Source organism: Panthera uncia, unplaced genomic scaffold (genome assembly GCF_023721935.1).
Source record: "Panthera uncia isolate 11264 unplaced genomic scaffold, Puncia_PCG_1.0 HiC_scaffold_1455, whole genome shotgun sequence".
Lineage (NCBI taxonomy): Eukaryota > Metazoa > Chordata > Mammalia > Carnivora > Felidae > Panthera > Panthera uncia.
The window spans coordinates 28,822-49,176 of NW_026058091.1; the positions used below are offsets into that span (position 1 = coordinate 28,822).

General features: G+C 34.8%; 1 protein-coding gene across 1 annotated transcript in view; it reads right to left on the reverse strand.

The window, feature by feature from the left end:
* LOC125917075 (serine/threonine-protein kinase 3-like) overlaps nt 1-20,355 on the reverse strand; it is a 55,119-nt gene that overhangs the window by 28,754 nt on the left and 6,010 nt on the right. Inside the window, exons 3-4 of the mRNA XM_049623329.1 lie at nt 18,753-18,833; nt 9,936-10,086 (exon numbers count right to left, since the gene is read on the reverse strand). Of these exons, the coding sequence (XP_049479286.1) occupies nt 9,936-10,086; nt 18,753-18,833 (232 nt within the window). The remainder of the gene's footprint in view (nt 1-9,935; nt 10,087-18,752; nt 18,834-20,355) is intronic.

A 20,355-nucleotide genomic window follows, 5' to 3' on the forward strand; every position in this document is an offset into this window, starting at 1 on the left:
AGTGATTAGAAAAACTTCTGCATCCATGTCTCAGCATCAAGATGTTACAAAAAAGAAATAATCAAAAATGAAAGAGTTCTTGTAAATTGAAACCTAACTCCTGAAATAAAAAGTTCAGTTAAAAGAATTGGAAAATAAAGTAGAAGAAACCACCTCCTACCCACTCCCCAGAAAAGACAAAAAAATCTAGGAGGGAAAAAAAAAAGAATAAAATTCAGGAGATTCACCATCCAATAAAGAAAACAGAAGAAGATTATCAGAGAAATGTTCCAAAGCTGAAGGCACAAGGGTTTATTTGAAAAGCACAGAGTGCTGAGCATAACTAATAAAAAGGACTCATACCTAGACACATCCTTCTGAAACATCTTGTTCCTTGTACAGTATCAGAACTATCAGAATAAAAAGAAAAGTCTAGGGCACCTGGGTGGCTCAGTCGGTTAAGCGTCCAACCAGCTCAGGTCATGATCTCGCGGTTCCCTGCATTGGGCTCTATCAGAGCCTGGAGCCTGCTCGGGATTCTGTGTCTCCCTCTCTCTCTGCCCCTCCCCTGCCTGAGTTCTCTCTCTCCCTCTCTCTCTCTCAAAAATAAGTTAAACATTTAAAATAGGAAAAATTAAAAAAAAAAAAAAAGAAGTCGAAAAAGCTCCAGATTTGGGAGGGAGTGGTAAAAAACCTACAAATAAATAAGACTCTGAGAGGCATTAGCTATAACATTAGCAACCCTGGATGCTAGAAGGTAATACACAAAAGCTCTCAAAGTTCTGAGAAAAACTTATTTTCAACATAAATTTCTACATAAGCCAACAATCAACTGTGAAAGCAAAATAAAAACATTTTCAGACATGCAAGAACTCAAATAGTCGATCGCTTATTCTTGTATCATGAAGAAGATAGTTTAAGGAAGAAAACAAAACAAGAGTGAAAACTAACGAAAGAGGAAGTATACAAGAAAATGATGGCACTAACCCAAAAGTCCAGTGAAAAGAAATTCCAAGGACACAGCTGTACAGCAGACCTAAAAAGCAATGAGTCCACATTAGAACAAGAAATCAGGAAGCTCCAAAGAATGTCTTCTCAAAGAAGAATCACATAAATTCCAGGAAACAGATCAAATGAGTAAGAAAGAAGACATTAGCAAAATGATAAAGAAGGCTTATGCTGCTTCTCTAAACATAAGGGGGGGAAAAGGAAACAACTCCAGAAAAAAAAACAAAAAATTATACAGCAACATCATGATCCTAACATAGATCCATCAAACTACAATGTGGCAATGATTCTGAGCAATTAAGTGTGAGAAAAGTAAATCCGTTTTTAAACCAGATGCTGGGAACTTTCTCCAGGTGACCTAGAAGTATGACCCTGAACTTTTAGAGAGGGAAGTATAAATTCAGCACATCATTATTTCTTCTTCCAAGATGTCCTTTACCCTCTCTTCTCTGATTCATTCATTCATTCATTCATTCATTCATCCATGCATGCAAGAAATATTTCCTGAGCATTCTACATGCCAGGCACTGTGCTAGGAACAGAGATAAAGCCGTAAACAAAGAAGATAGGAGCCAGCATTCTAATGATAAAGACTCCTCCTCTTCCAAGAATCTGCTAAGGGGTTATATCTCCTACCAAGCTTTCTCTGAACTTCCATGTTAGGCTAAATGCTTCTCTTTTACTGCTCTGAAAGAAGTCTAATTCTTCACAGAGTTGAACTAGCTTTTTATATAGGTATTATCTCAACAATGCAACAATGGCAAAATTTATTAGAGTTATTTGGACCTCTACTGCGCAGCACTGCACCTAGATCAATAAATGTTTTGAACCTTTCCATTCAACTGAAATGTAAATAAAATTGCCAAATAAAATGTAAAGCATTGCAGATGTTAATTATTATTTAACAGACGAGGAAGCTAAAGTCCCTGCCAGTTATATGACGTGCTCAGATCTTGAAACTAGTTTGTGAAAGAGCCAAAACTAAAATCCATAGTACTAGGTTAAGTTAAAGTAAGTGGTCAAATCAAAAAATGGGTCAAAATGGGAGAGAATAACCTTAGGCATTTTCTTAGAACTTTTCCGAGTACACAACAAATAAATACATTAAAACTTCTGTCCCTGAGTGGCTTATAGCAGGAGAAAGCAACTACAACTATTCTTTTCCTAAACACTAAAGGCTGACTAATTAAATGTGATTTCTAAGTATGGGATACCATAGCAGGGTGATCTACATGTAAGTTTCAGCAAACTTAAACCATGGTTCAAAACAATGTAATTACTTTGAAAAATAGTCAATTACTAAAATATATACTAGGACTTGACCTGTGTTTGTGAGTCTGAGCACAGAAATCAAGAATTTAACTCACACATATTTATAGATCCCCAATACTTAGAAGCTGAAAGATTCAATGAATACTAACTAAATAGTGACTTTTACTCATAATGCAACCAGGAGACTCAGAGAAACTTTTATCACCCATTGGAATATAGAAGTGTTTCACCTTCATCCTATCTCAAGTACTACTACCATTAATTACTACGGTTGTCATTTATTATCAGCTCAAATGCCAACTCTGTGATCTGCCCCATGTTAAGCAGCAACATTTAAATAGATACAATCCCAACCCCTTGCTGCTCAGCCTCAGTCCCAATCACTGGAATATAATTAACTCCTAAACTTAATTCTATGCCTTTATCTTTTCCTAGATATTTCCCAAAGAAAAAGAATAGGTGAAGGTATGAAACCTCTGAAAGAGATATTCTGAAGCTTCTTCTTCTTTAAGATCTATTCTGACAATAAAATAATTGGTTTTCTGACTTTTTAAAATATGTAAAGTGCTGGGGGCACCTGGGTGGCTCAGTCAGTTAAGCATCCAACTTCAGCTCAGGTCATGATCTCGTGGTTCGTGAGTTCGAGCCCTGTGTCAGGCTCTGTGCTGACAACTTAGAGCCTGGAGCCTGCTTCGGATTCTTAGTGTCCCTCTCTCTCTGCCCCTTCCCCACTCGTGCTCTCTCAAAACCAAATAAAAATTTAAAAAAATTTTTTTGATATGTGAAGTGCTCATATAACTATTAGCAAACTGCCAGGCAATCCCGAAAACTGGTAAGAAAAATGCCAACCATAATGACAAAACAGCACAAAAAGGAAATAAAAGAGCCAATACACATATAAAAAGGTGCAAAGTCTACCTACCTGTCAAAATATGAAAAAAGTAATAATAATAGTAAAGATTATAATAATAATGGCAGCTAGAATTTATCATGCTCTTTATGTGTGAATGTATAGTAAACACCTAATTAATTAATTAGATAAGAAACTACTCAGAAAACAGGAAAAGTTTCAAAGAGGAGGTGATCTCTGAGCTGGTGCCTCATGGACGCAAATTCAGTAGACAAAGCCTGGGGATAAGGGAAGCACTCAAAGGTGGAGGAGAGGATGAGGTAATAACATTTACAAAAACACCAAATATGAATCCAGTTTTTATTCTTGGAACCATTTATATTCTAAAGTGCATAATAGAAGTGACAAGTTATGAAACTGTACAGAGAAGAGGGAGGTTAAGTAAACAGTGTTTACTTCAAGCTAAACAGATTAAACTTAAAAGTTTTTTATTTTATTATTTTTTAGTGTTTATTTTTGAGAGAGAGACAGAGAGAGACAGAGAGAGACAGAGACAGAGCACGAGCAGGAGAGGGGCAGAGAAAGAGGGACAGAATCCGAAGCAGGCCCCAGGCTCTGAGCTGTCAGCACAGAGCCCAATGCGGGGCCCGAACTCATGGATGGCGACATCATGACCTGAGCCAAAGTCGAATGCTTAACCAACTGAGCCACCCAGGCATCCCTAAATGTTTTTTAAAGGGGATATAACTTAAACGGATTTGTTTTTCCCTGTGCCTTTAATTTTCAAGGAAACATTTGATCAAAACCAGATAGCAATCCATAACTAACAATCAGCAATACTTCATCCCTAATGAGATATCTTTAACTTAGGTGGTCTTCCTTTTAAATCAAAAACTAAAAGAAACTTCCAACCTAGAATTCTTTTTAAACTTTTTTTTTTTTTTTTTTTACATTTATTTATTTTTGAGAGACAGAGAAAGACAGAGCACAAGTTGGGGAGGGGCAGAGATAGAAGGAGACACAGAATCAGAAGCAGGCTCCAGGCTCCGAGCTGTCAGCACAGAGCCTGATGCGGGGCTCGAACTCATGAACCATGAGATCATGACCTGAGCCGAAGTCGGAGGCTTAACCGACTGAGCCACCCAGGTGCCCCTCAACCTAGAATTCTTTACCCAGCAAGTATACCATATAAAAAATGAAGTGAAATAACATTTTCACTTATCGCCATCATACTCACATAAAAGACCATACTAAAGGACAAGTTATTCAGGCAACTGAGAAATGCAGAAAAGAATAAAGAACAATAAAAACTATAAATATAAATGGGGTAAAGTCTTTCCTTTGATAACTGATGAAGGAATTCCCGAAGATTATGATTCATCCATACACATACTTTAGCACTATATATAGTATATACCTTCCCAGTTTGTAATTATTGGCAACAAGATATTGGCAACAAGAAAGACTGGCAACTTGAATAAAATATTTCCTATCCATGCACTATGGTAACATTAACATTTAAAATCAAGAAAACAGATTTTCCATTTCACACATTTTTACTTTATATTTCTAATTCTTGGTAATTTTAAATACCAGAAGTACTGGGTTTAACCCTGAAATGATCTTAAAACACTTCTCTAACTGGCGTATAATTATTTTCCATTAAACCATTGTTCTGTGACTCAAGAGTCATCTGATTTACATAAGTACTAGTTAAGTACCATAGAAATTCTAAAATATATAATTAGAATGTCACAAAGCACTTAATCCATCCTGTCAAAACAGAGATTATTTTAATTTCTATTTTACTTTTAAAAGAAATCCTATTTATTTTCTCTAATAGAAAAAAAAATTAGTAGGATAAACTTACAATGTACTTCCCCAATCAAACTTTAAAATGATTCTGGTCAACCACAAATTGACTCAAGTAATTGACTCAAGTAATTAAGCATTTTTCTGAATGTTAGTGAAATATGTCTGACAACGGGGCGCCTGGGTGGCGCAGTCGGTTAAGCGTCCGACTTCAGCCAGGTCACGATCTCGCGGTCCGTGAGTTCGAGCCCCGCGTCAGGCTCTGGGCTGATGGCTCGGAGCCTGGAGCCTGTTTCCGATTCTGTGTCTCCCTCTCTCTCTCTGCCCCTCCCCCGTTCATGCTCTGTCTCTCTCTGTCCCAAAAATAAATAAAAAACGTTGAAAAAAAAATTAAAAAAATAAATAAATAAAAAAAATAAATAAAAAAATAAAGTCCTCCCATTATGAGCATGTAAAAATTAAAATACTAAGAAATGGCTATTTTTCATTACAGAAGTTTCACTAACATCCTTCTACCATCTTAACAGTGCTCTAAACCTAATAGGGGTAACACAGTGTTTTTACAAAGGCTATGTGAATACTCTCCTATGAAAACTGAGCTGTTTCCAATATAAATCTAAATCACAGCAATTTATTTCTGGGCCCACCCAAAAATGAATATACATATACATGAACTAATACAAATTGCCAAAATTCATCACAAATCCTTCAGTATGGTGATTTTCAAACTTTTTTTTGTGGGGGGGGGGGGAAGGCCCTCACTAACAGGGCTTTAATGGAATTTTACCCAGAAACATCAGCAAATAGAACAGGCAGGAGAGGGACTACTCTGGTAGAAGCCTCTAAGCAGACCAGCTAAAAATGTGCTATTCCCAACACATGGATTGCCTCTCCTCTTTGCCCCCCAAATCTAAGTAATTCTAAATCACTTAGTTTGGGTATGACCTCCCTGGAGTAGCCTTCCCTGAATCTCCAATGGTGAGGTGTTGGATATGTATTCCGACCTACATAGTTTCCATAATTAGCCCATCCCAGCTCTTATCACACTGTATAAAACAGTCCATCCATTCATCTGCCTCTCCCATCTAACTGAAAGTCCCTCTAAAGTCTAAGACTCCTTCATTGTTGTATCTCCTGTGAGCAATGCATAAAGGCTCCCCTTACCAGTATGTACTCAATATATATTAGTTGAGTGCATAAATAAGTGAATAATTGTGTGCCTTGATGCATGTGGTAACAACACATTTCTCCTGGTTTACACAGGAGAAGTTCCATGAGTAGTATAAGGACAAGGAATATAGGGGCCATATCAACTGTGGTTCCCTTGTCTCCAAATTACCTAGCACACAGTATTCCTAACTATTACTGACCAGCTCCTGCCTCCACCGCTAGCAATGCCTTGAAGAGTGCTTCAGTCTGAAGTGCTGGAATCTTTCTGTAGACCCTGCTTTCTTCAGCACAGGCTAGAGTAGCAAATGTGTGTTCTTATGGCATCCCAGTCACTAACTAGCTGTGTGATTTGGGACAATTCATGTAAAATCTCTAGGTCCCATTTTCTGTATATGTAAAATTTTTTAAGTTCTAAAATATGCTTTAGCACGAAGAGTCTTTTCCTCAAATAAAATTTTAGAATGAGCCCCAGTATAGAAAAAAGATAAAAGCAATGGCTGAAGTTTCTCATTCTGCTCAATCCTTCACTGTTGGAGGAAAATACCCGCACCTCCTTAGAGCAGAATACATTTGCAAAACTCTAAATTAATAGACCCTACAGAGATCTAGCCTAACATTAACATTCTATGATTTATATATTCAACAAATATTTATTAAACGTCTACTCTGTGCCAAGCACTGGACTAGACACAAAAGATTCTGTAATAAACAATGGAGATGGGCTCCCTCAAATATTTATGCCAAAATGCAGTATTAAACACATGTTTAATATTTACTAAAATGAACAAAAAAATTTAAACACCCTCTGGTCTCTTTTTATAGACAATTTGCCAAATGTTCATATAGCTGAATAGACCTTATTTTAATTTCAAAAATGCAAATCTCATTTTCTCTAAGTGGGAATTTTTCAATTTGTACTGTTCTCTTACAAATCATTTACATGTTAGTTTCCTGATACCACATCTAAATTAACACTAGTAATTAGTAGCTAAAATGTAATGCTTGCCCTGTCATTTCCTGGTTTATTTTTTACTTGTCCTATCTTTTAGTATTTTTAGGATCTTTTAACCTACTAATTTTTCTGATTCTTCACTATTTCATGTGAATAGTGAATCTGAAAGTAAAATCCAAAAGGCATGAACTATTTTTTACCAGTAATTGTTCCACCATATTTCAGTCAACAAATATTTGAGACATCCCTACCATGTACAAGACATTCTGCTATAAAGTGGTACAAAATTTCTAGAACTTTATTCACATTTCTTTCCCCTTTTATTCTTTACTCTTCTTTCTCCTGAGTAGTTGAAAATATATAATGACAAAGGACCAGATTTCCCTAGGGTTCCCTCAACCTACAACACTCTTCCATATTCCTTATTCATACCATATCCATTCACATTCACTCAACAAAAAGTACAGTAGTGCTAGGCATTGTAACGTGTGGTAATATGAGTCCCTCTCAGGAAATGAAGAGAAGGACAAAGATAGTGAAGACATTTCAGAAGGAGAATCTATAAGATAGCGCCCTCAGAAGTATCAGAAAAAGAAACAAAGATGACTCTCAATTTTGTTGTTGGGAGACTAAGTAGGTGATGATGCCATTAACAGAACAGGAACTGCAGAGGCTTCTCTGCAATAATTAAAAATTTGGTCTAAGAATGTTAAATGCGAAGTTCCTTCTGGGTATTCTCCAGTTGAGTCGCCCGGACTAGAATCAGTAATTCCCATATTTGAGTAACCACAGTGTGGCAAAATCCAGGGCACTTACTAAGACATACTCCCAAAATCACAGAATTTAAGAGTCAGGTGACAGAGAATGCAGGTAAAAGTGTGCTTAAAAGAGAAACTCAGGTAAGACAGAAGACTGGAAGCACAGGCACAATTATAAAGGACTTTATATGCCATGCTTAGGAGGTTGGATCTATCCAGGCAATGGGAAAGCATTTAAGGTTTTAAACAAGGAATGGCTTAATTAGATTTGCATTTTAGAAAGATCACTCCAGTTTTAGGGTAGAAAATGGGTTGGAAGAGTGAAAACTGAAAGCAAAAGAAACAAACAGGTAGCTGAGAAAGAAATGTGAGCAAGAGCAGATTGGTCCTAAGATGCACAAAGATTAGAGGAAGATGTGTATGATAGGTAATATTTGCAACCCTGCCTTTCCCAGAGCACACTCAAGTTAAAACCTCTAAAGGACAACAGCAGTCCCTAAACTATACTTAATCATAAGAATAAAGTAGTAATAGCAACATGCAAGTATTAAGCCCCTGATGGGCCCAACACTATTCTATGCTCAATCTTTCTTTTCTACAACAAACTGTGGTAACCATATTCTTATCAAATTACCAGATTAATAGTAAGGTGTGGGAAAACTTTGAATTACATATTTTGATCTGGGAGCCGAGGAATGTATTTTTTTCTATAACCACTTGAATTTCCAGTTATACAGCCTTTATTGAAAATATATAATCTAAATATGTAGTACACAATAAAGAAAAGCAAAACTGAACAGACTCAAGCAACAAAGTTCTTCTATGATTATTCAGTCACCTCATTAGCCAAAGGGCTTATAATATATGGACCTTATACACTTTTGGAAGAGAAAGTTTTTCATAGACCTCTTACTAATATATTGGGCCCTGATCGGATTAGAGGTGACAATGTGTCCAGATTCCCCTGAGTCATCAGCTGTAATATACCATGTGGCTCAATCAATTTTGATGATTAAAACGTAAGTTGAAGGTTTCTGGGAAAGCTCTTTCCTGCCTTTTCCCTTTTTTCTTCTACTGGAACATAAACATAAGGCTGGAGCAAGAGCAGCCCTCTTCGAACCACAAGATAATAAGCATGAGGACACAAGCCACGTAATAAGGATAGCACAGTATAAGAAAAAAAGTCTGAGTCTGAGACTGTGGTTACTTTATGCTGCTATACCAACCCTACCTGGAGACCACTGTAAAGGGAGAGTAATGAAATCCCTCTTTAACTAAGTAACTATAGGCTAAACATAGTCCTAATTCATAAACTCTGCGTTTCTGACCAAACTACTTAACAGGGCACATAAGACACTTCACGGTCAGCTCCATTTCCCTATCCCATTTCACACCAATCTCTGTCTCATGCCTTCCACTCCGGTAATTCTAAACCTTGTCGGAACAGCACATACCAGTGAGCTGATTTTCACCTGTCTACCTATAATTCTCTTCACTCTCTCTCATCCCTCCATTTCTCCACAATTTTAATTAACTCTTCCTCAGCATGCCAGACTTCATAACTGCTGGCTGGGAGTTAATGTACCCTGCCTCCTTGCTCTCACATCACCCCATGCACCAGGGAGTACAGGGACTGTGCTGTATTATATAGCTATTTATGTAAGTATCTGTCTTCCCAACTAGATCACTAGCCCCTCAAGAAGAAAAGCAATAGTTTAGTTCTTTTGGTATTCCTGGACTCTGGCATAGTAGCAGCTGGCCCACCAGCAATGCTCAGTAAATGTCTGTTGAATGAATTAGAGTTACATAAAACATGGCTGTTTTTAATTACTAAAAACAATTATATAAAAAAAGACTGTTAAATGATCCCCCTTCACATTAAAAAATAATTTTCACCCATAATTTGCCCTGAAAATAAGAAAATGGCTTAAGTATTTTCTGCCACCATATGTTGCTTTATAAGATTATTTCCCCCTTAGAACTGTAAGTCCTAAAGACAACACCACAAAACTATCCTTATCTTCCTTGAAGGATTAGTCTCACTTCAGATGGAAAGTCAGAAAGCTAACCAGATGTCCAAAGAATACATTTTCTTACATATTGTTAGCAAAACTCATCAGAATGAAGGTAAATAAAGAAATAAGATCTCTTCATACCTGTCACATTGTTGCATTATGGAAATTTCTTTGATTATTTCCTGAAGATCCGACTCAACAGGTACTTGTTTAATTGCCACAACCTGACCAGATTCCTTATGTATTGCTTTAAATACACTTCCGTAAGACCTAAAAGAAACCAAGACATTTATTTTTTTCCTTTCAAATATCATAGGTATTAAAGAAAAAGTCTACTATGAGTGAGTTTTTGCATGTAGTTTTTTCTGGTTTAAAACACTATTTAATGGTGATAACTCAAAGTAAACAAATAAGAAAAGTGAATTATACCTTAGCTTTAATGCTTCAATTATATAGTTAAAATCTACTAAAATCATCAAGTTCATATATAAAGATTTGCTTTTTTCCTTATGAATGAAAGAAGTAGACTTACGGTTTGTCAACTCAAACAAATGCAGCATTAAGAAGATATAAATGAAAATTAAAAGAATGAAATATAGAACAAAAACAGCCAAAGTCTCAAGTTAGGGGAAAAGGCCTATCTCACCTTAAGCATAATCATCCCCAAAATATTAAAGCCCCATGCCTGTTGAGACCGAATAAAAGCAAAATGAAACCCTCAGCTGAGGACTACATTATTACCAAAGTTAGAGAAGCAAGGAATCTGGTTTTCTCTTTGTCATACATCCAAGGTCTCCTCAAATGCTCCTCCTCCTCCTCAAGAGCAAGACCACACACTTACAGGTAAATCAAAGGAGTAATAGGATCTAATGGCCCCCTGCCCAAAAATCATCTCTGCTACAACCCTTGAAACTTTGCCAATTAAATATTTATGTGTTTTAAAGCGCAAAACAATGAGAGAGGGAAGCCATGTGTACTCTGGTATGAATCAGAAGACAAAGTAAACATTGCTACCACTTTCTTTTCTTACAGTAAGCCAGGTACTAGGATTAGTGTTTTACATGAATTATCGAATTCAACCCTCTCAACTGTGAGGTAAAATACTACCACCAACATTTTATAAATGAGGGAACAGAGACTCAGATACTGAATTTAAACATATAATTTAACAAAGAATTTAAACATATAATGATTCCAAAGACCATACTCTTCCCACTGAATCATTTCTGCAGAGGAGAAAGAAGAGCAAGTCATTGAAAGACATGGCACGTTTCCTAGTATTAGAAAGCTATGCAGAATCACTTTCAAATTTATAATCTTTTAAAATAAGTGAAAAATAAGTGATAAACCAGCTACCCTAATAAAATGAATTTTATCCTATCCTCTGTTTCTTTAAGCTTTCCGAAGTAATTTCTTTAATTTGATACTCAAAGACACCTTTTTGTGTATGTAGTCCTAATTTATGCACGTAAAAATACACACACACACACACACACACATATATACCTCCCCCCTTAAACATCATATATGTATGTATACATATATATATGTATATAAACATGCATGTGTGCATATATATATATATATATATATATTCCCTCAAAAGCCAATACAGAATTCAGTGATGGGTTATCTACTGCGAATGAACACCATCACTCTCTTCTAAAGTCTCATTACTGCAAAAGAGAAGCTGGGAACCACATTTCCCAGAATTCCTTTCCTTGAATGGAACCTAGTTAACAGTCTGACAACGAGAAGAATATGCACGAAATCTGAACGGCAAAAAGTTGAGGAGAAACCATCATTCTCCAGATGTAGTTGGAGCAGATGCACTGACAAATGTGACATATACGGTGGCTTCCTGCTGAGTTTTTGATGACCAATACATGTTGCTACAGAATAAGAGAGTTGGCGGGAGCTTCTCAAAGGTTCTTAAGGATTCCAGTAGATTCCCAGTGAGCTTTTAAGAAACACTCATTTCAGTGTTTCGGGCAGAGATGTTTAGTGTCGGCTTCTCTGACCTTCATTAGCAGATTTGATGACCTCTGTATCTGCGGCCCTTCAACAAGTCATTTGAGCTCCTAATTTTATAATAAACTCTCTATAACCAGAGTACAACAAGGAGCTTTTCTTTTCCTGATCACACCCTGCTACCAATAGTTTTTGGCATAGGAAGTGGTTCCAAGGGAAAGATCTTAAAGATAAGAAGCTTGAATTAGTTCTTTCTTAGATCTGAAGACAGTAATGACTTCAATGCAAGTACAAATAGAATATTGACAGTCTATGGAATTCAGTGGCAAAACAATTATTTAAATTATTACCCTTAGTTGCCTAAAGAGTAAGCAAAGCTTTAGAAGACCAAGTACCTGTATCATTAGAACGTTACAATGAAAATAAGAGTACAAATACTATAGAACAGGCCTACATTGGAAAAGTTACATAACAAATATGACAAGCTCAGAGCTTAAATTTCCAGCTCAAGACTGAGAACCAGAAAACTTCTGAATGCCCCAAAAGAATTTTTTAATTATTATAGGCACAGGGCTGAGACTTCTGAAAATAAACTCAAGGTCCAATCTATGCTAGCTGAATTACATTGCAAACTAAATTCACAACATCACCAGGTCTATTCTGTTAATGTTAGACTTTTAACTATAAAGAGAGGTATCCAGTGAGTTGGTAATGAGACATTTAAGTAGACATTTATTAATCTGAGTACCTTGAACCCCCCAAACCTACCAAGCCTCCCTTACCAACAAAAGCAACCCTATTCCCCAGTGGGAGAAGGTGAGCCTCACAATGCCTAACGACTCCATAATGACCTCACCTGAGGCAGTCACTTTTCAGGGGAATGTAGATCCTCCTCCATCACCTCTCATTGCTTCCAGTCCTATAACTACACTCAAATCCCCAGACACCAGAGGGATGAATATAAAATCTGATGCAATAGCACCTTGCTTTTTCATACCAAAAAAGTTTAAGATTATTGTCAGTTTTTATCAGAATTCTAAAGAATATGTGTGGGAATAGATTCCAAGATTTCTAGGGAGAAAGGAATTCACAGATATGGATACAAGACCAGAAATTCCAGACCCAGTGTGTTATCTCAAACAGTTAGGAGTATGCTCCCAACAGTATGCTCAGCTAGTTAACTGAAACTTGGACTCTAAAGTGGCCTACAGAGAAATGCCAGAGATCCTCAGTATACATTAGAGAAAGGAGACCAAAGGTTCAAGTAGATAAGATACTGGAATGGATATATTTGACTTGTTCACCAAACTCCTACTATGCTCACTGAGAGGGTCCAGAAGATACTCCCCTTACTAGCATCCTTGGAAGCTCTATAGTGCAGGTCAGTGATAACAGAGATGCCAACAGTGAAATGGGCTCCCTAATTTTAATGAGAGATAGGATCCATAAAGAAGTGAAAAGAACTAGCAAAATCTTTCTACCAGAGACAAAGCAGGCATGAAAATCATAATGGGTAGCAAAGTAAGGCTGAATTTTCTTTTTTTTTATACATTTAAGTTTGGATATTAAAATTATGCTGGCTTCATAAAAATAACTACAGTTATGTGCCCTTTAAAGACTTAGCTTTTTTTTTTTTTTTAGTAAAATGCATATAACATAAAATACACCATTTTCAACACTTTTAAGTGTACGATTCAGTGGCATTTAGTGCATTCTCAATGTTGTATCATCATTACTTCTGTCTAGCACCAAATCATTTGGAATCTCCTTTCTGGTCTCTGGACTTATCTATTCTGGATTCTTCACATAAATGGAATCATGTAATATATGGCTTTTGTATCTGGCTTCTTTCACTAAATAGAATATTTTCAAGGTTCATCCTACTGTAGCATGTATCAGTACGTCATTCCTTTTAATGGCTAAATAATATTCCATTGTACAGATATATCACATTTTATCCATTCACCAGTTGATAAGCATTTCCACATTTGCCTCTTGTGAATACCAGTGCTATGAGCTGGTATCTTTTTTAATTAACAGAGATCTATCTTTCCATCTTTTCCATGGTAAATGATCTATTTAAGTTTTAACTTTTTTGAGGATCAATTTATATTATTATATATTTATATTTTATTATGAAATTTATAGAATTTACATTATGAAAACATCTACTTTTGGATTTTCAAATGAGTTGTCATTAGAGCAACATATAGTGGCCTCTTAATTCTTCAAACTGTTTCTCTATCTTTGGTTGTAACTTCTTTCTTATTCCAAATTTTTTATCATTTTGCTCTTCTTTCTTTAGTCAAAGTCAGAAGAGGTTTAACTATTTTATTGATCTGCTCTAAGAAATAATTTTTGTATTAATCATTTCTAAATTTTATTTTCTATTTCATTAATTTCAGCTTTTTCTTTTATGAATTCTCTCTTCCTAATTTTTTGGGTACATTTTATTATTTTTCTAAGTTCACTGTGTAAGCACTAAGTTCTTTTCTTTTGGTATTTCTTTGTTAGTAATGAAGGAATTTAAAACTAAATGTTTTCCCCTAATTACAGCTTCTCTGGATTCCACAGATATTGGTATGATTTGTTCTCTTTTTCATTTTCTAAATAATTCATAGTTTCCTCTTTAATCTATAGGTTACCTCAGACTTTGTGTACTAAATTCCAACAAGTATGGGTTTTATCATATTGTAATTATTTCTTTCTAATTTTAACAAACTATAATCAACAGTGAGACATACAAAATCTTTTTTTACAATGTGTTAGTTTTTTAATCAATGCTTTATGAACATACCAAAAAAAGGAGGAATGCCAAAATATGTGTTGTAATACAAGCACAGATATACACCGTATATTTATAAATATAATCAAGTTCGTTATTACAATATTTAGATCCTCTGTGTCTTTTTTTCTACTACTCTTGTCCAATTCTTAAAGAGATTTATGAAAATCTCCCATCTGAATATACTTTTATGAGACTCCCCTGACATTTCTAACAGCTTTCCTTCACAAATTTAACTGTCATAGTGACTGACACATATACGTTTCATATAAATTGTCTTATATGCCACTACCTTAAGTCCCTCATTATTCTTTATTTGGATATTAACCCCTCTTTATTCACTTGAGATCTTTTAACTTTAATTAATTTACCTGATAAAAATATTGCCACTCTTATTTCTTTTTATTTTTATTTGTAGGATTATCTCTTTCTTATCGGCATCTCTAATAGGAACTATCCCTATATTTCTACCCTACAGGCCTCTTATAAATAGCATATTCCTAGATTTTTGCATTTTAATTGACCCTACTAGTTTGTCTTTTAATGGGATAACTGACATTTAGTGAAAAATATATTTCATTTTATTCCTTCCAACTTACATTTAGCTTATTATTTTACATTTTTGTTTCCTCTATTTCCTTTTCCTCGCTCTCAGTGGTTTACACCATTTTAATTGTTTTATGCCTTTCATCATTTTGAAAGTTCTTTTATACTCTGCCATTTCATTAAATGTCCCTATGTGCTAAAATTGAAACATTTCTCTATTATTTTAAATCATATTAAGTATTCCTCTGTCTCACTGAGACACTCTATTTACAATCTATTACTCATTTTTCCCCAAGTAAAATGAGTCCCAACATGCTGAAAGATGGTCTTATGTTCACTTGCCTAACAAAGTCAAAATCTTTCAAGCTTATTAATAAGAATACCAGACAGAACAAATTAACAAACCTTGTGAGTCACTTTATGGCACATTTCTTGCCTTTCTTTTATATATATACACACACACACACACACACACACACACATATGTGTGTGTATACATGTGTGTGTGTGTGTGTGTGTGTATCCTACTTCTCTGAAAAACACAATTACTAGATTTAGCACAATCCAGTATTTTCAAATTCATATTGACTGTTGCAAAGTATATTAATTTTAATACTACTACTATTTTTTTCCTTTCCACTTTTATTGAGATATATCTGACATATATAATATTGTAGTAGTTTAAGGTGTACAACATAATGATTTAATGTATGTATATACTACAAAATGATTACAAGTTTAGTGGACACCTAACAGCTCACAGAGTCAGAAAAAAGTTTTTTCTTATGATGAGAACTTTTAAGATCTACTCTCTTAGCAACACTGAAATCTTTAATATAGCATTGTTAACTAATCACCATGCTATATATGTACATCCTTGGAACTTATTTATCTTATAACTAGAAGTTTGTACCTTTTGACCCCCTTCACCCATTTCTCCCACTCCCCGTTATCCTCTCTCTGGAAACCACCGATTTGTTCTCTGTTTCTATGAGCTTGGCTTTTTAGATTCCACATATAAGTGAGATCATACAGTATTTCTCTCTCTCTGACTTATTTCACTTAGCATAATGTCCTCTTTATGACCGAATAATATTCCATTAAATATATGAATCTTCCTTGACTTATACGGCAGCTATGTCCTGATAAATCCATAGTAAGTTCAAAATATCTTAAGACGAAAATGCATTTAATATGTTTAACCTACCAGACATCACAGCTTAGCCTAACCTATCCTAAATGTGCTCAGAACACTTACGTTAACCTACAGTTGGGCAAAATCGTCTAACACAAAGCTCGTTTTGTAATAAAGTGTTGAATATCTCATGTAATTTGTTGAATACTACGCTGTAAGTAAAAAACAGAATGGTGGTATGAGTACAAAATGGTTGTAAGTGTATTAATTACCTTCATGACTGCATGGCTGAATAAGAATTGTGGCTTACTTCTGCCGCCTACCAACATAAGAAAGGTTATGATACTACATATCATTAGCCCAGAAAAAGATCAAAATTCAAAATTTGATATATGGTTTCTACTGAATGCATATCACTTTTGCACCATCATAAGTCAAACCAGGTAAATTGGGGACCATCCATATATACCACATTTTCTTTACCCATCTGTATATACCATATTTTCTTTACCCATACAACCATCAATGGGACACTTACATTGTTTCTATGTCTTGGCTGTTGTAAATAATGGTGCATTGAACATGAAGATGCAGGTATCTCTTCAAGATGATGATTTTGCTTCCTTCACATATATATACCCAGAAGAGAGACTGCTGGATCATATGGTAGTTCTATTTTTAATATTTTGAAGAACCTCTATATTGTTTTCTATAGTGGCTGCACCAATGTTCATTCCCACCAACAGGGCACAGCAGTTCCCTGTTCCCCACATTCTCACCAATACTTGTTATTTCTTGTCTTTTTGGTAATAGCCATTTTAACAAGTGTGAGGTGATAGCTCATTGTGGTTATGATTTACATTTCCCTGATGATTCATGATGCTGAGCATCTTTTCTTGCACGTGCTGACCATCTGGATGTCTTCTTTGGAAAAACATCTATTCAGATCCTCTATCCATTTTTTAATTAAAATGTTCAGGTTTTTTGCTATTGAGATGTATGAGTTCTTTATATGTTTTGGATATTAACCCCTTATCAGATATATTACTTGAAAATATTTTCTCCTATTCTACAGGTTGCTTTTTCATTTTATCAATGGTTTCCTTCCACTGCAGACATTTTTTAGTTTGACATAGTCCCACTTACTTGTTTCATTTTTGCCTCTGTTACCTTTTCTTTGGGTGTCAAATCCAAAATGTCATGTCAAGACTAACGTCAAGGAGTTTACTGCCCATGTTTTCTTCTAGGAGTTTAAGTTTCAGGTTTTACATTCAAGTCTTTAATCCATTTTGAGTTGATTTTTGAGTATAAGACAGAAGCCCAGTTTCATTCTTTTGCATGTGGGTGTCCAGTTTTCCAACATCATTTATTAAAGAAATTCTCCTTTCCCCATTGTATATTCTTGGCTCCTTTGTCATAAATTAACTGATTATATATGCATGGGTTTGTTTCTGAGTTCTCTATATTGCTTCATTAAACTGTTTTTATACCAATACCATAATATTTTTATTACTACAGGGTTTTTTTTAATGTTTATTTACTTTTGAGAGAGACAGAGCATGTGAGCAGGGGAGAGGCAGAGAGAGGGGCACAGAGGATCCAAAGCAAGCTCTGTGCTGACAGCAGACAACCTGATGCAGGGCTCAAACTCACAATCCATGAGATCACGGCCTGAGCCGAAGTTGGACACTTAAACAACAGAGCCACCAAGGCACCCCTGATTACAACAGTTTTGTAATATTGTTTGAAATCAGGGAGCATGATGCCTCCAGATTAATTCTTTATTCTCATAATTGCTTTAGCTATTCAGGGTTTTCTGTAGTTCCAAACAAATTGTACAACAGTTTGTTCTATTTCTGTGAAAAATACCGTTGGTATTTTGTTAGGGACTGCAATGAATCTGTGGATTGCTTTGGGTAGTATGAACATTTTAACAATATGAATTCTCCCGGTCTATGAGCGCAAAATATCTTTTTGTCTTCAATTTCTTGCATCAATGTATTACAGCTTTCAATAAACAGATCTTTCACCTCCTTGGTTAAATTTTTCCTAGGCGTTTCCTTCTTTCTGATATAATTATAATTCATTTATAATTATTTTATTAATTCTAACAAATTTTGGGTGGACTCTGAGTTCTTCTATATAATATCATGTCATGTGCAAATAGAAACAATTTTATCTCTTCCTATTTCATTTGGATATTTTCTTTTCTTTTTCTTTCCTAATTGCTCTCGCTAGGACTTCCTGTTCTGTGTTAAATAAAAGTGGTGAGAGTGTTCATCCATGTCTTGTACCTGATCTTAGAAGAAAAGCTTTTTGTTTTTCACCACTGAGTATGATGTATGCCATGGGCGTGTCATGGCCTTTATTATGTTGAAGTGTGTTCTCTCTATACTACTTCTATTCAGTAAAACATACTCTAGTGAAAGATTAATATTATATAGTAATTTATAATTTTCTGTCATTACCTAATGCTACTTTCATATTTTTTGTACTTACCCTTCTCCAAGTTTCTCTAATACATCAAAAACTTCTTCAGGCTGCTTAGTCAGACTGTCTTCACTCAGCTTTTTTAGCTTACTGATGAAAAAAAGAGAGAGAGAAATATTTTAAGACTTTTTATAAAAATTTTAATTTCATTTTTAAGAGGTAATCTATTCAGATAGTTCAAAAATAAAACAATATAAAAAACATGAGGCAAATAGTCTCGTTTCAATCCCTATTCCTAATCTTCCCAGAACACCTCAAATGACTACTTTTATTAGCTTCTTATGAAATCTTTATACAAATATGAACACATATTTTTACTTCTCACCCTTTTTAACACATAAGATAGCATTTTATACACACTCTTTCTACCCACACTGTTATAACTTTGCTGTTTTCATTTAACAACATGTAGCCTATATTGGAGAATCTACAACACAAGTACATAGAAAGCATCCCCATTCATTCTTTTTTACATTTACATCCTACACTATTGCAAAGATGTAGCATCTCTTACAAATCACTTTTTTTATGAATATCTAGGTTTCCTTTTGCTATTATAAACAACACTGCACTGGATAAATGTATACATAAGTCAGTTCACACATGTTCCACTGCATCTGTAGGATAAATTCCCAGAAGTGAAACTGCAAGATCCAGAGAATACATATACACATACATACACACACAAAAAAATATAGAAGCATATGTATTGAACAAGTATATGTACTATAAGCATAATCATATTTGATAACAAATAATACAATATAATCACTACAGTAACAACTACATAGCAATTATTAAGGTTATTGATTACATTTTACGTTTTATCTACTGTAACTATATGTTATATAAATATATACGTATAGTGATAGATACTAGCAAACTGCCCTCCAGGGAGCTTGCACCAATTTATTATCCTACCAGTAATATATGAGAGTGACTCTTCCCCCACAATTTCACCAACAAAGTATTTAACTATATATCTGGGTTTCATTCAATATGTTAGCTGAAAACGTGTCACTCAGAATAGATTTAATTTGTATTTCTCTTATTTTGAGTGAAACTGAGTATCTTTTAACATCATTATGAAACTAGACCATCTATTCATTTCCTTTGTTCATTTCTCTTCAAGTTTTTTGGTCTTTTTCTTATCTATATGCAAGGTAAACTTGCCTTTGTTTAGGTTTCAAATATTTTCAATTGTATTTTGACTTCACTTATGAGGTTTTAGTTTTCTACTCTATCTGACTGCCACATTGCCATAATGAAATGTGTTCTTGTTTTGTTTTGCCTTCTTTAAAAATCATCTATATATACGGCATATGCAGATATCTGGAAACAAGAGGTGAGAAGGATTATGCATGACGAATTTGATGGAACAAGGTTAATTCAGTATGAATGAAATGTCATGTATGAAGAACTAAAATAATTCAGTATGAATAAAGAAATAGTGAACAGGATGTAGAGGTAAGCAAAGTCAAATTTTAAAAAAGCTTTGTAAACCATGTTAAGGAACTCTTTTTTAAAAACTATCACTTCCCATATAGAAAATCTGAACAGACCAATTAGTAGTAACAATATTGAAATGGTAATCAAAACATTATCAAAGGAT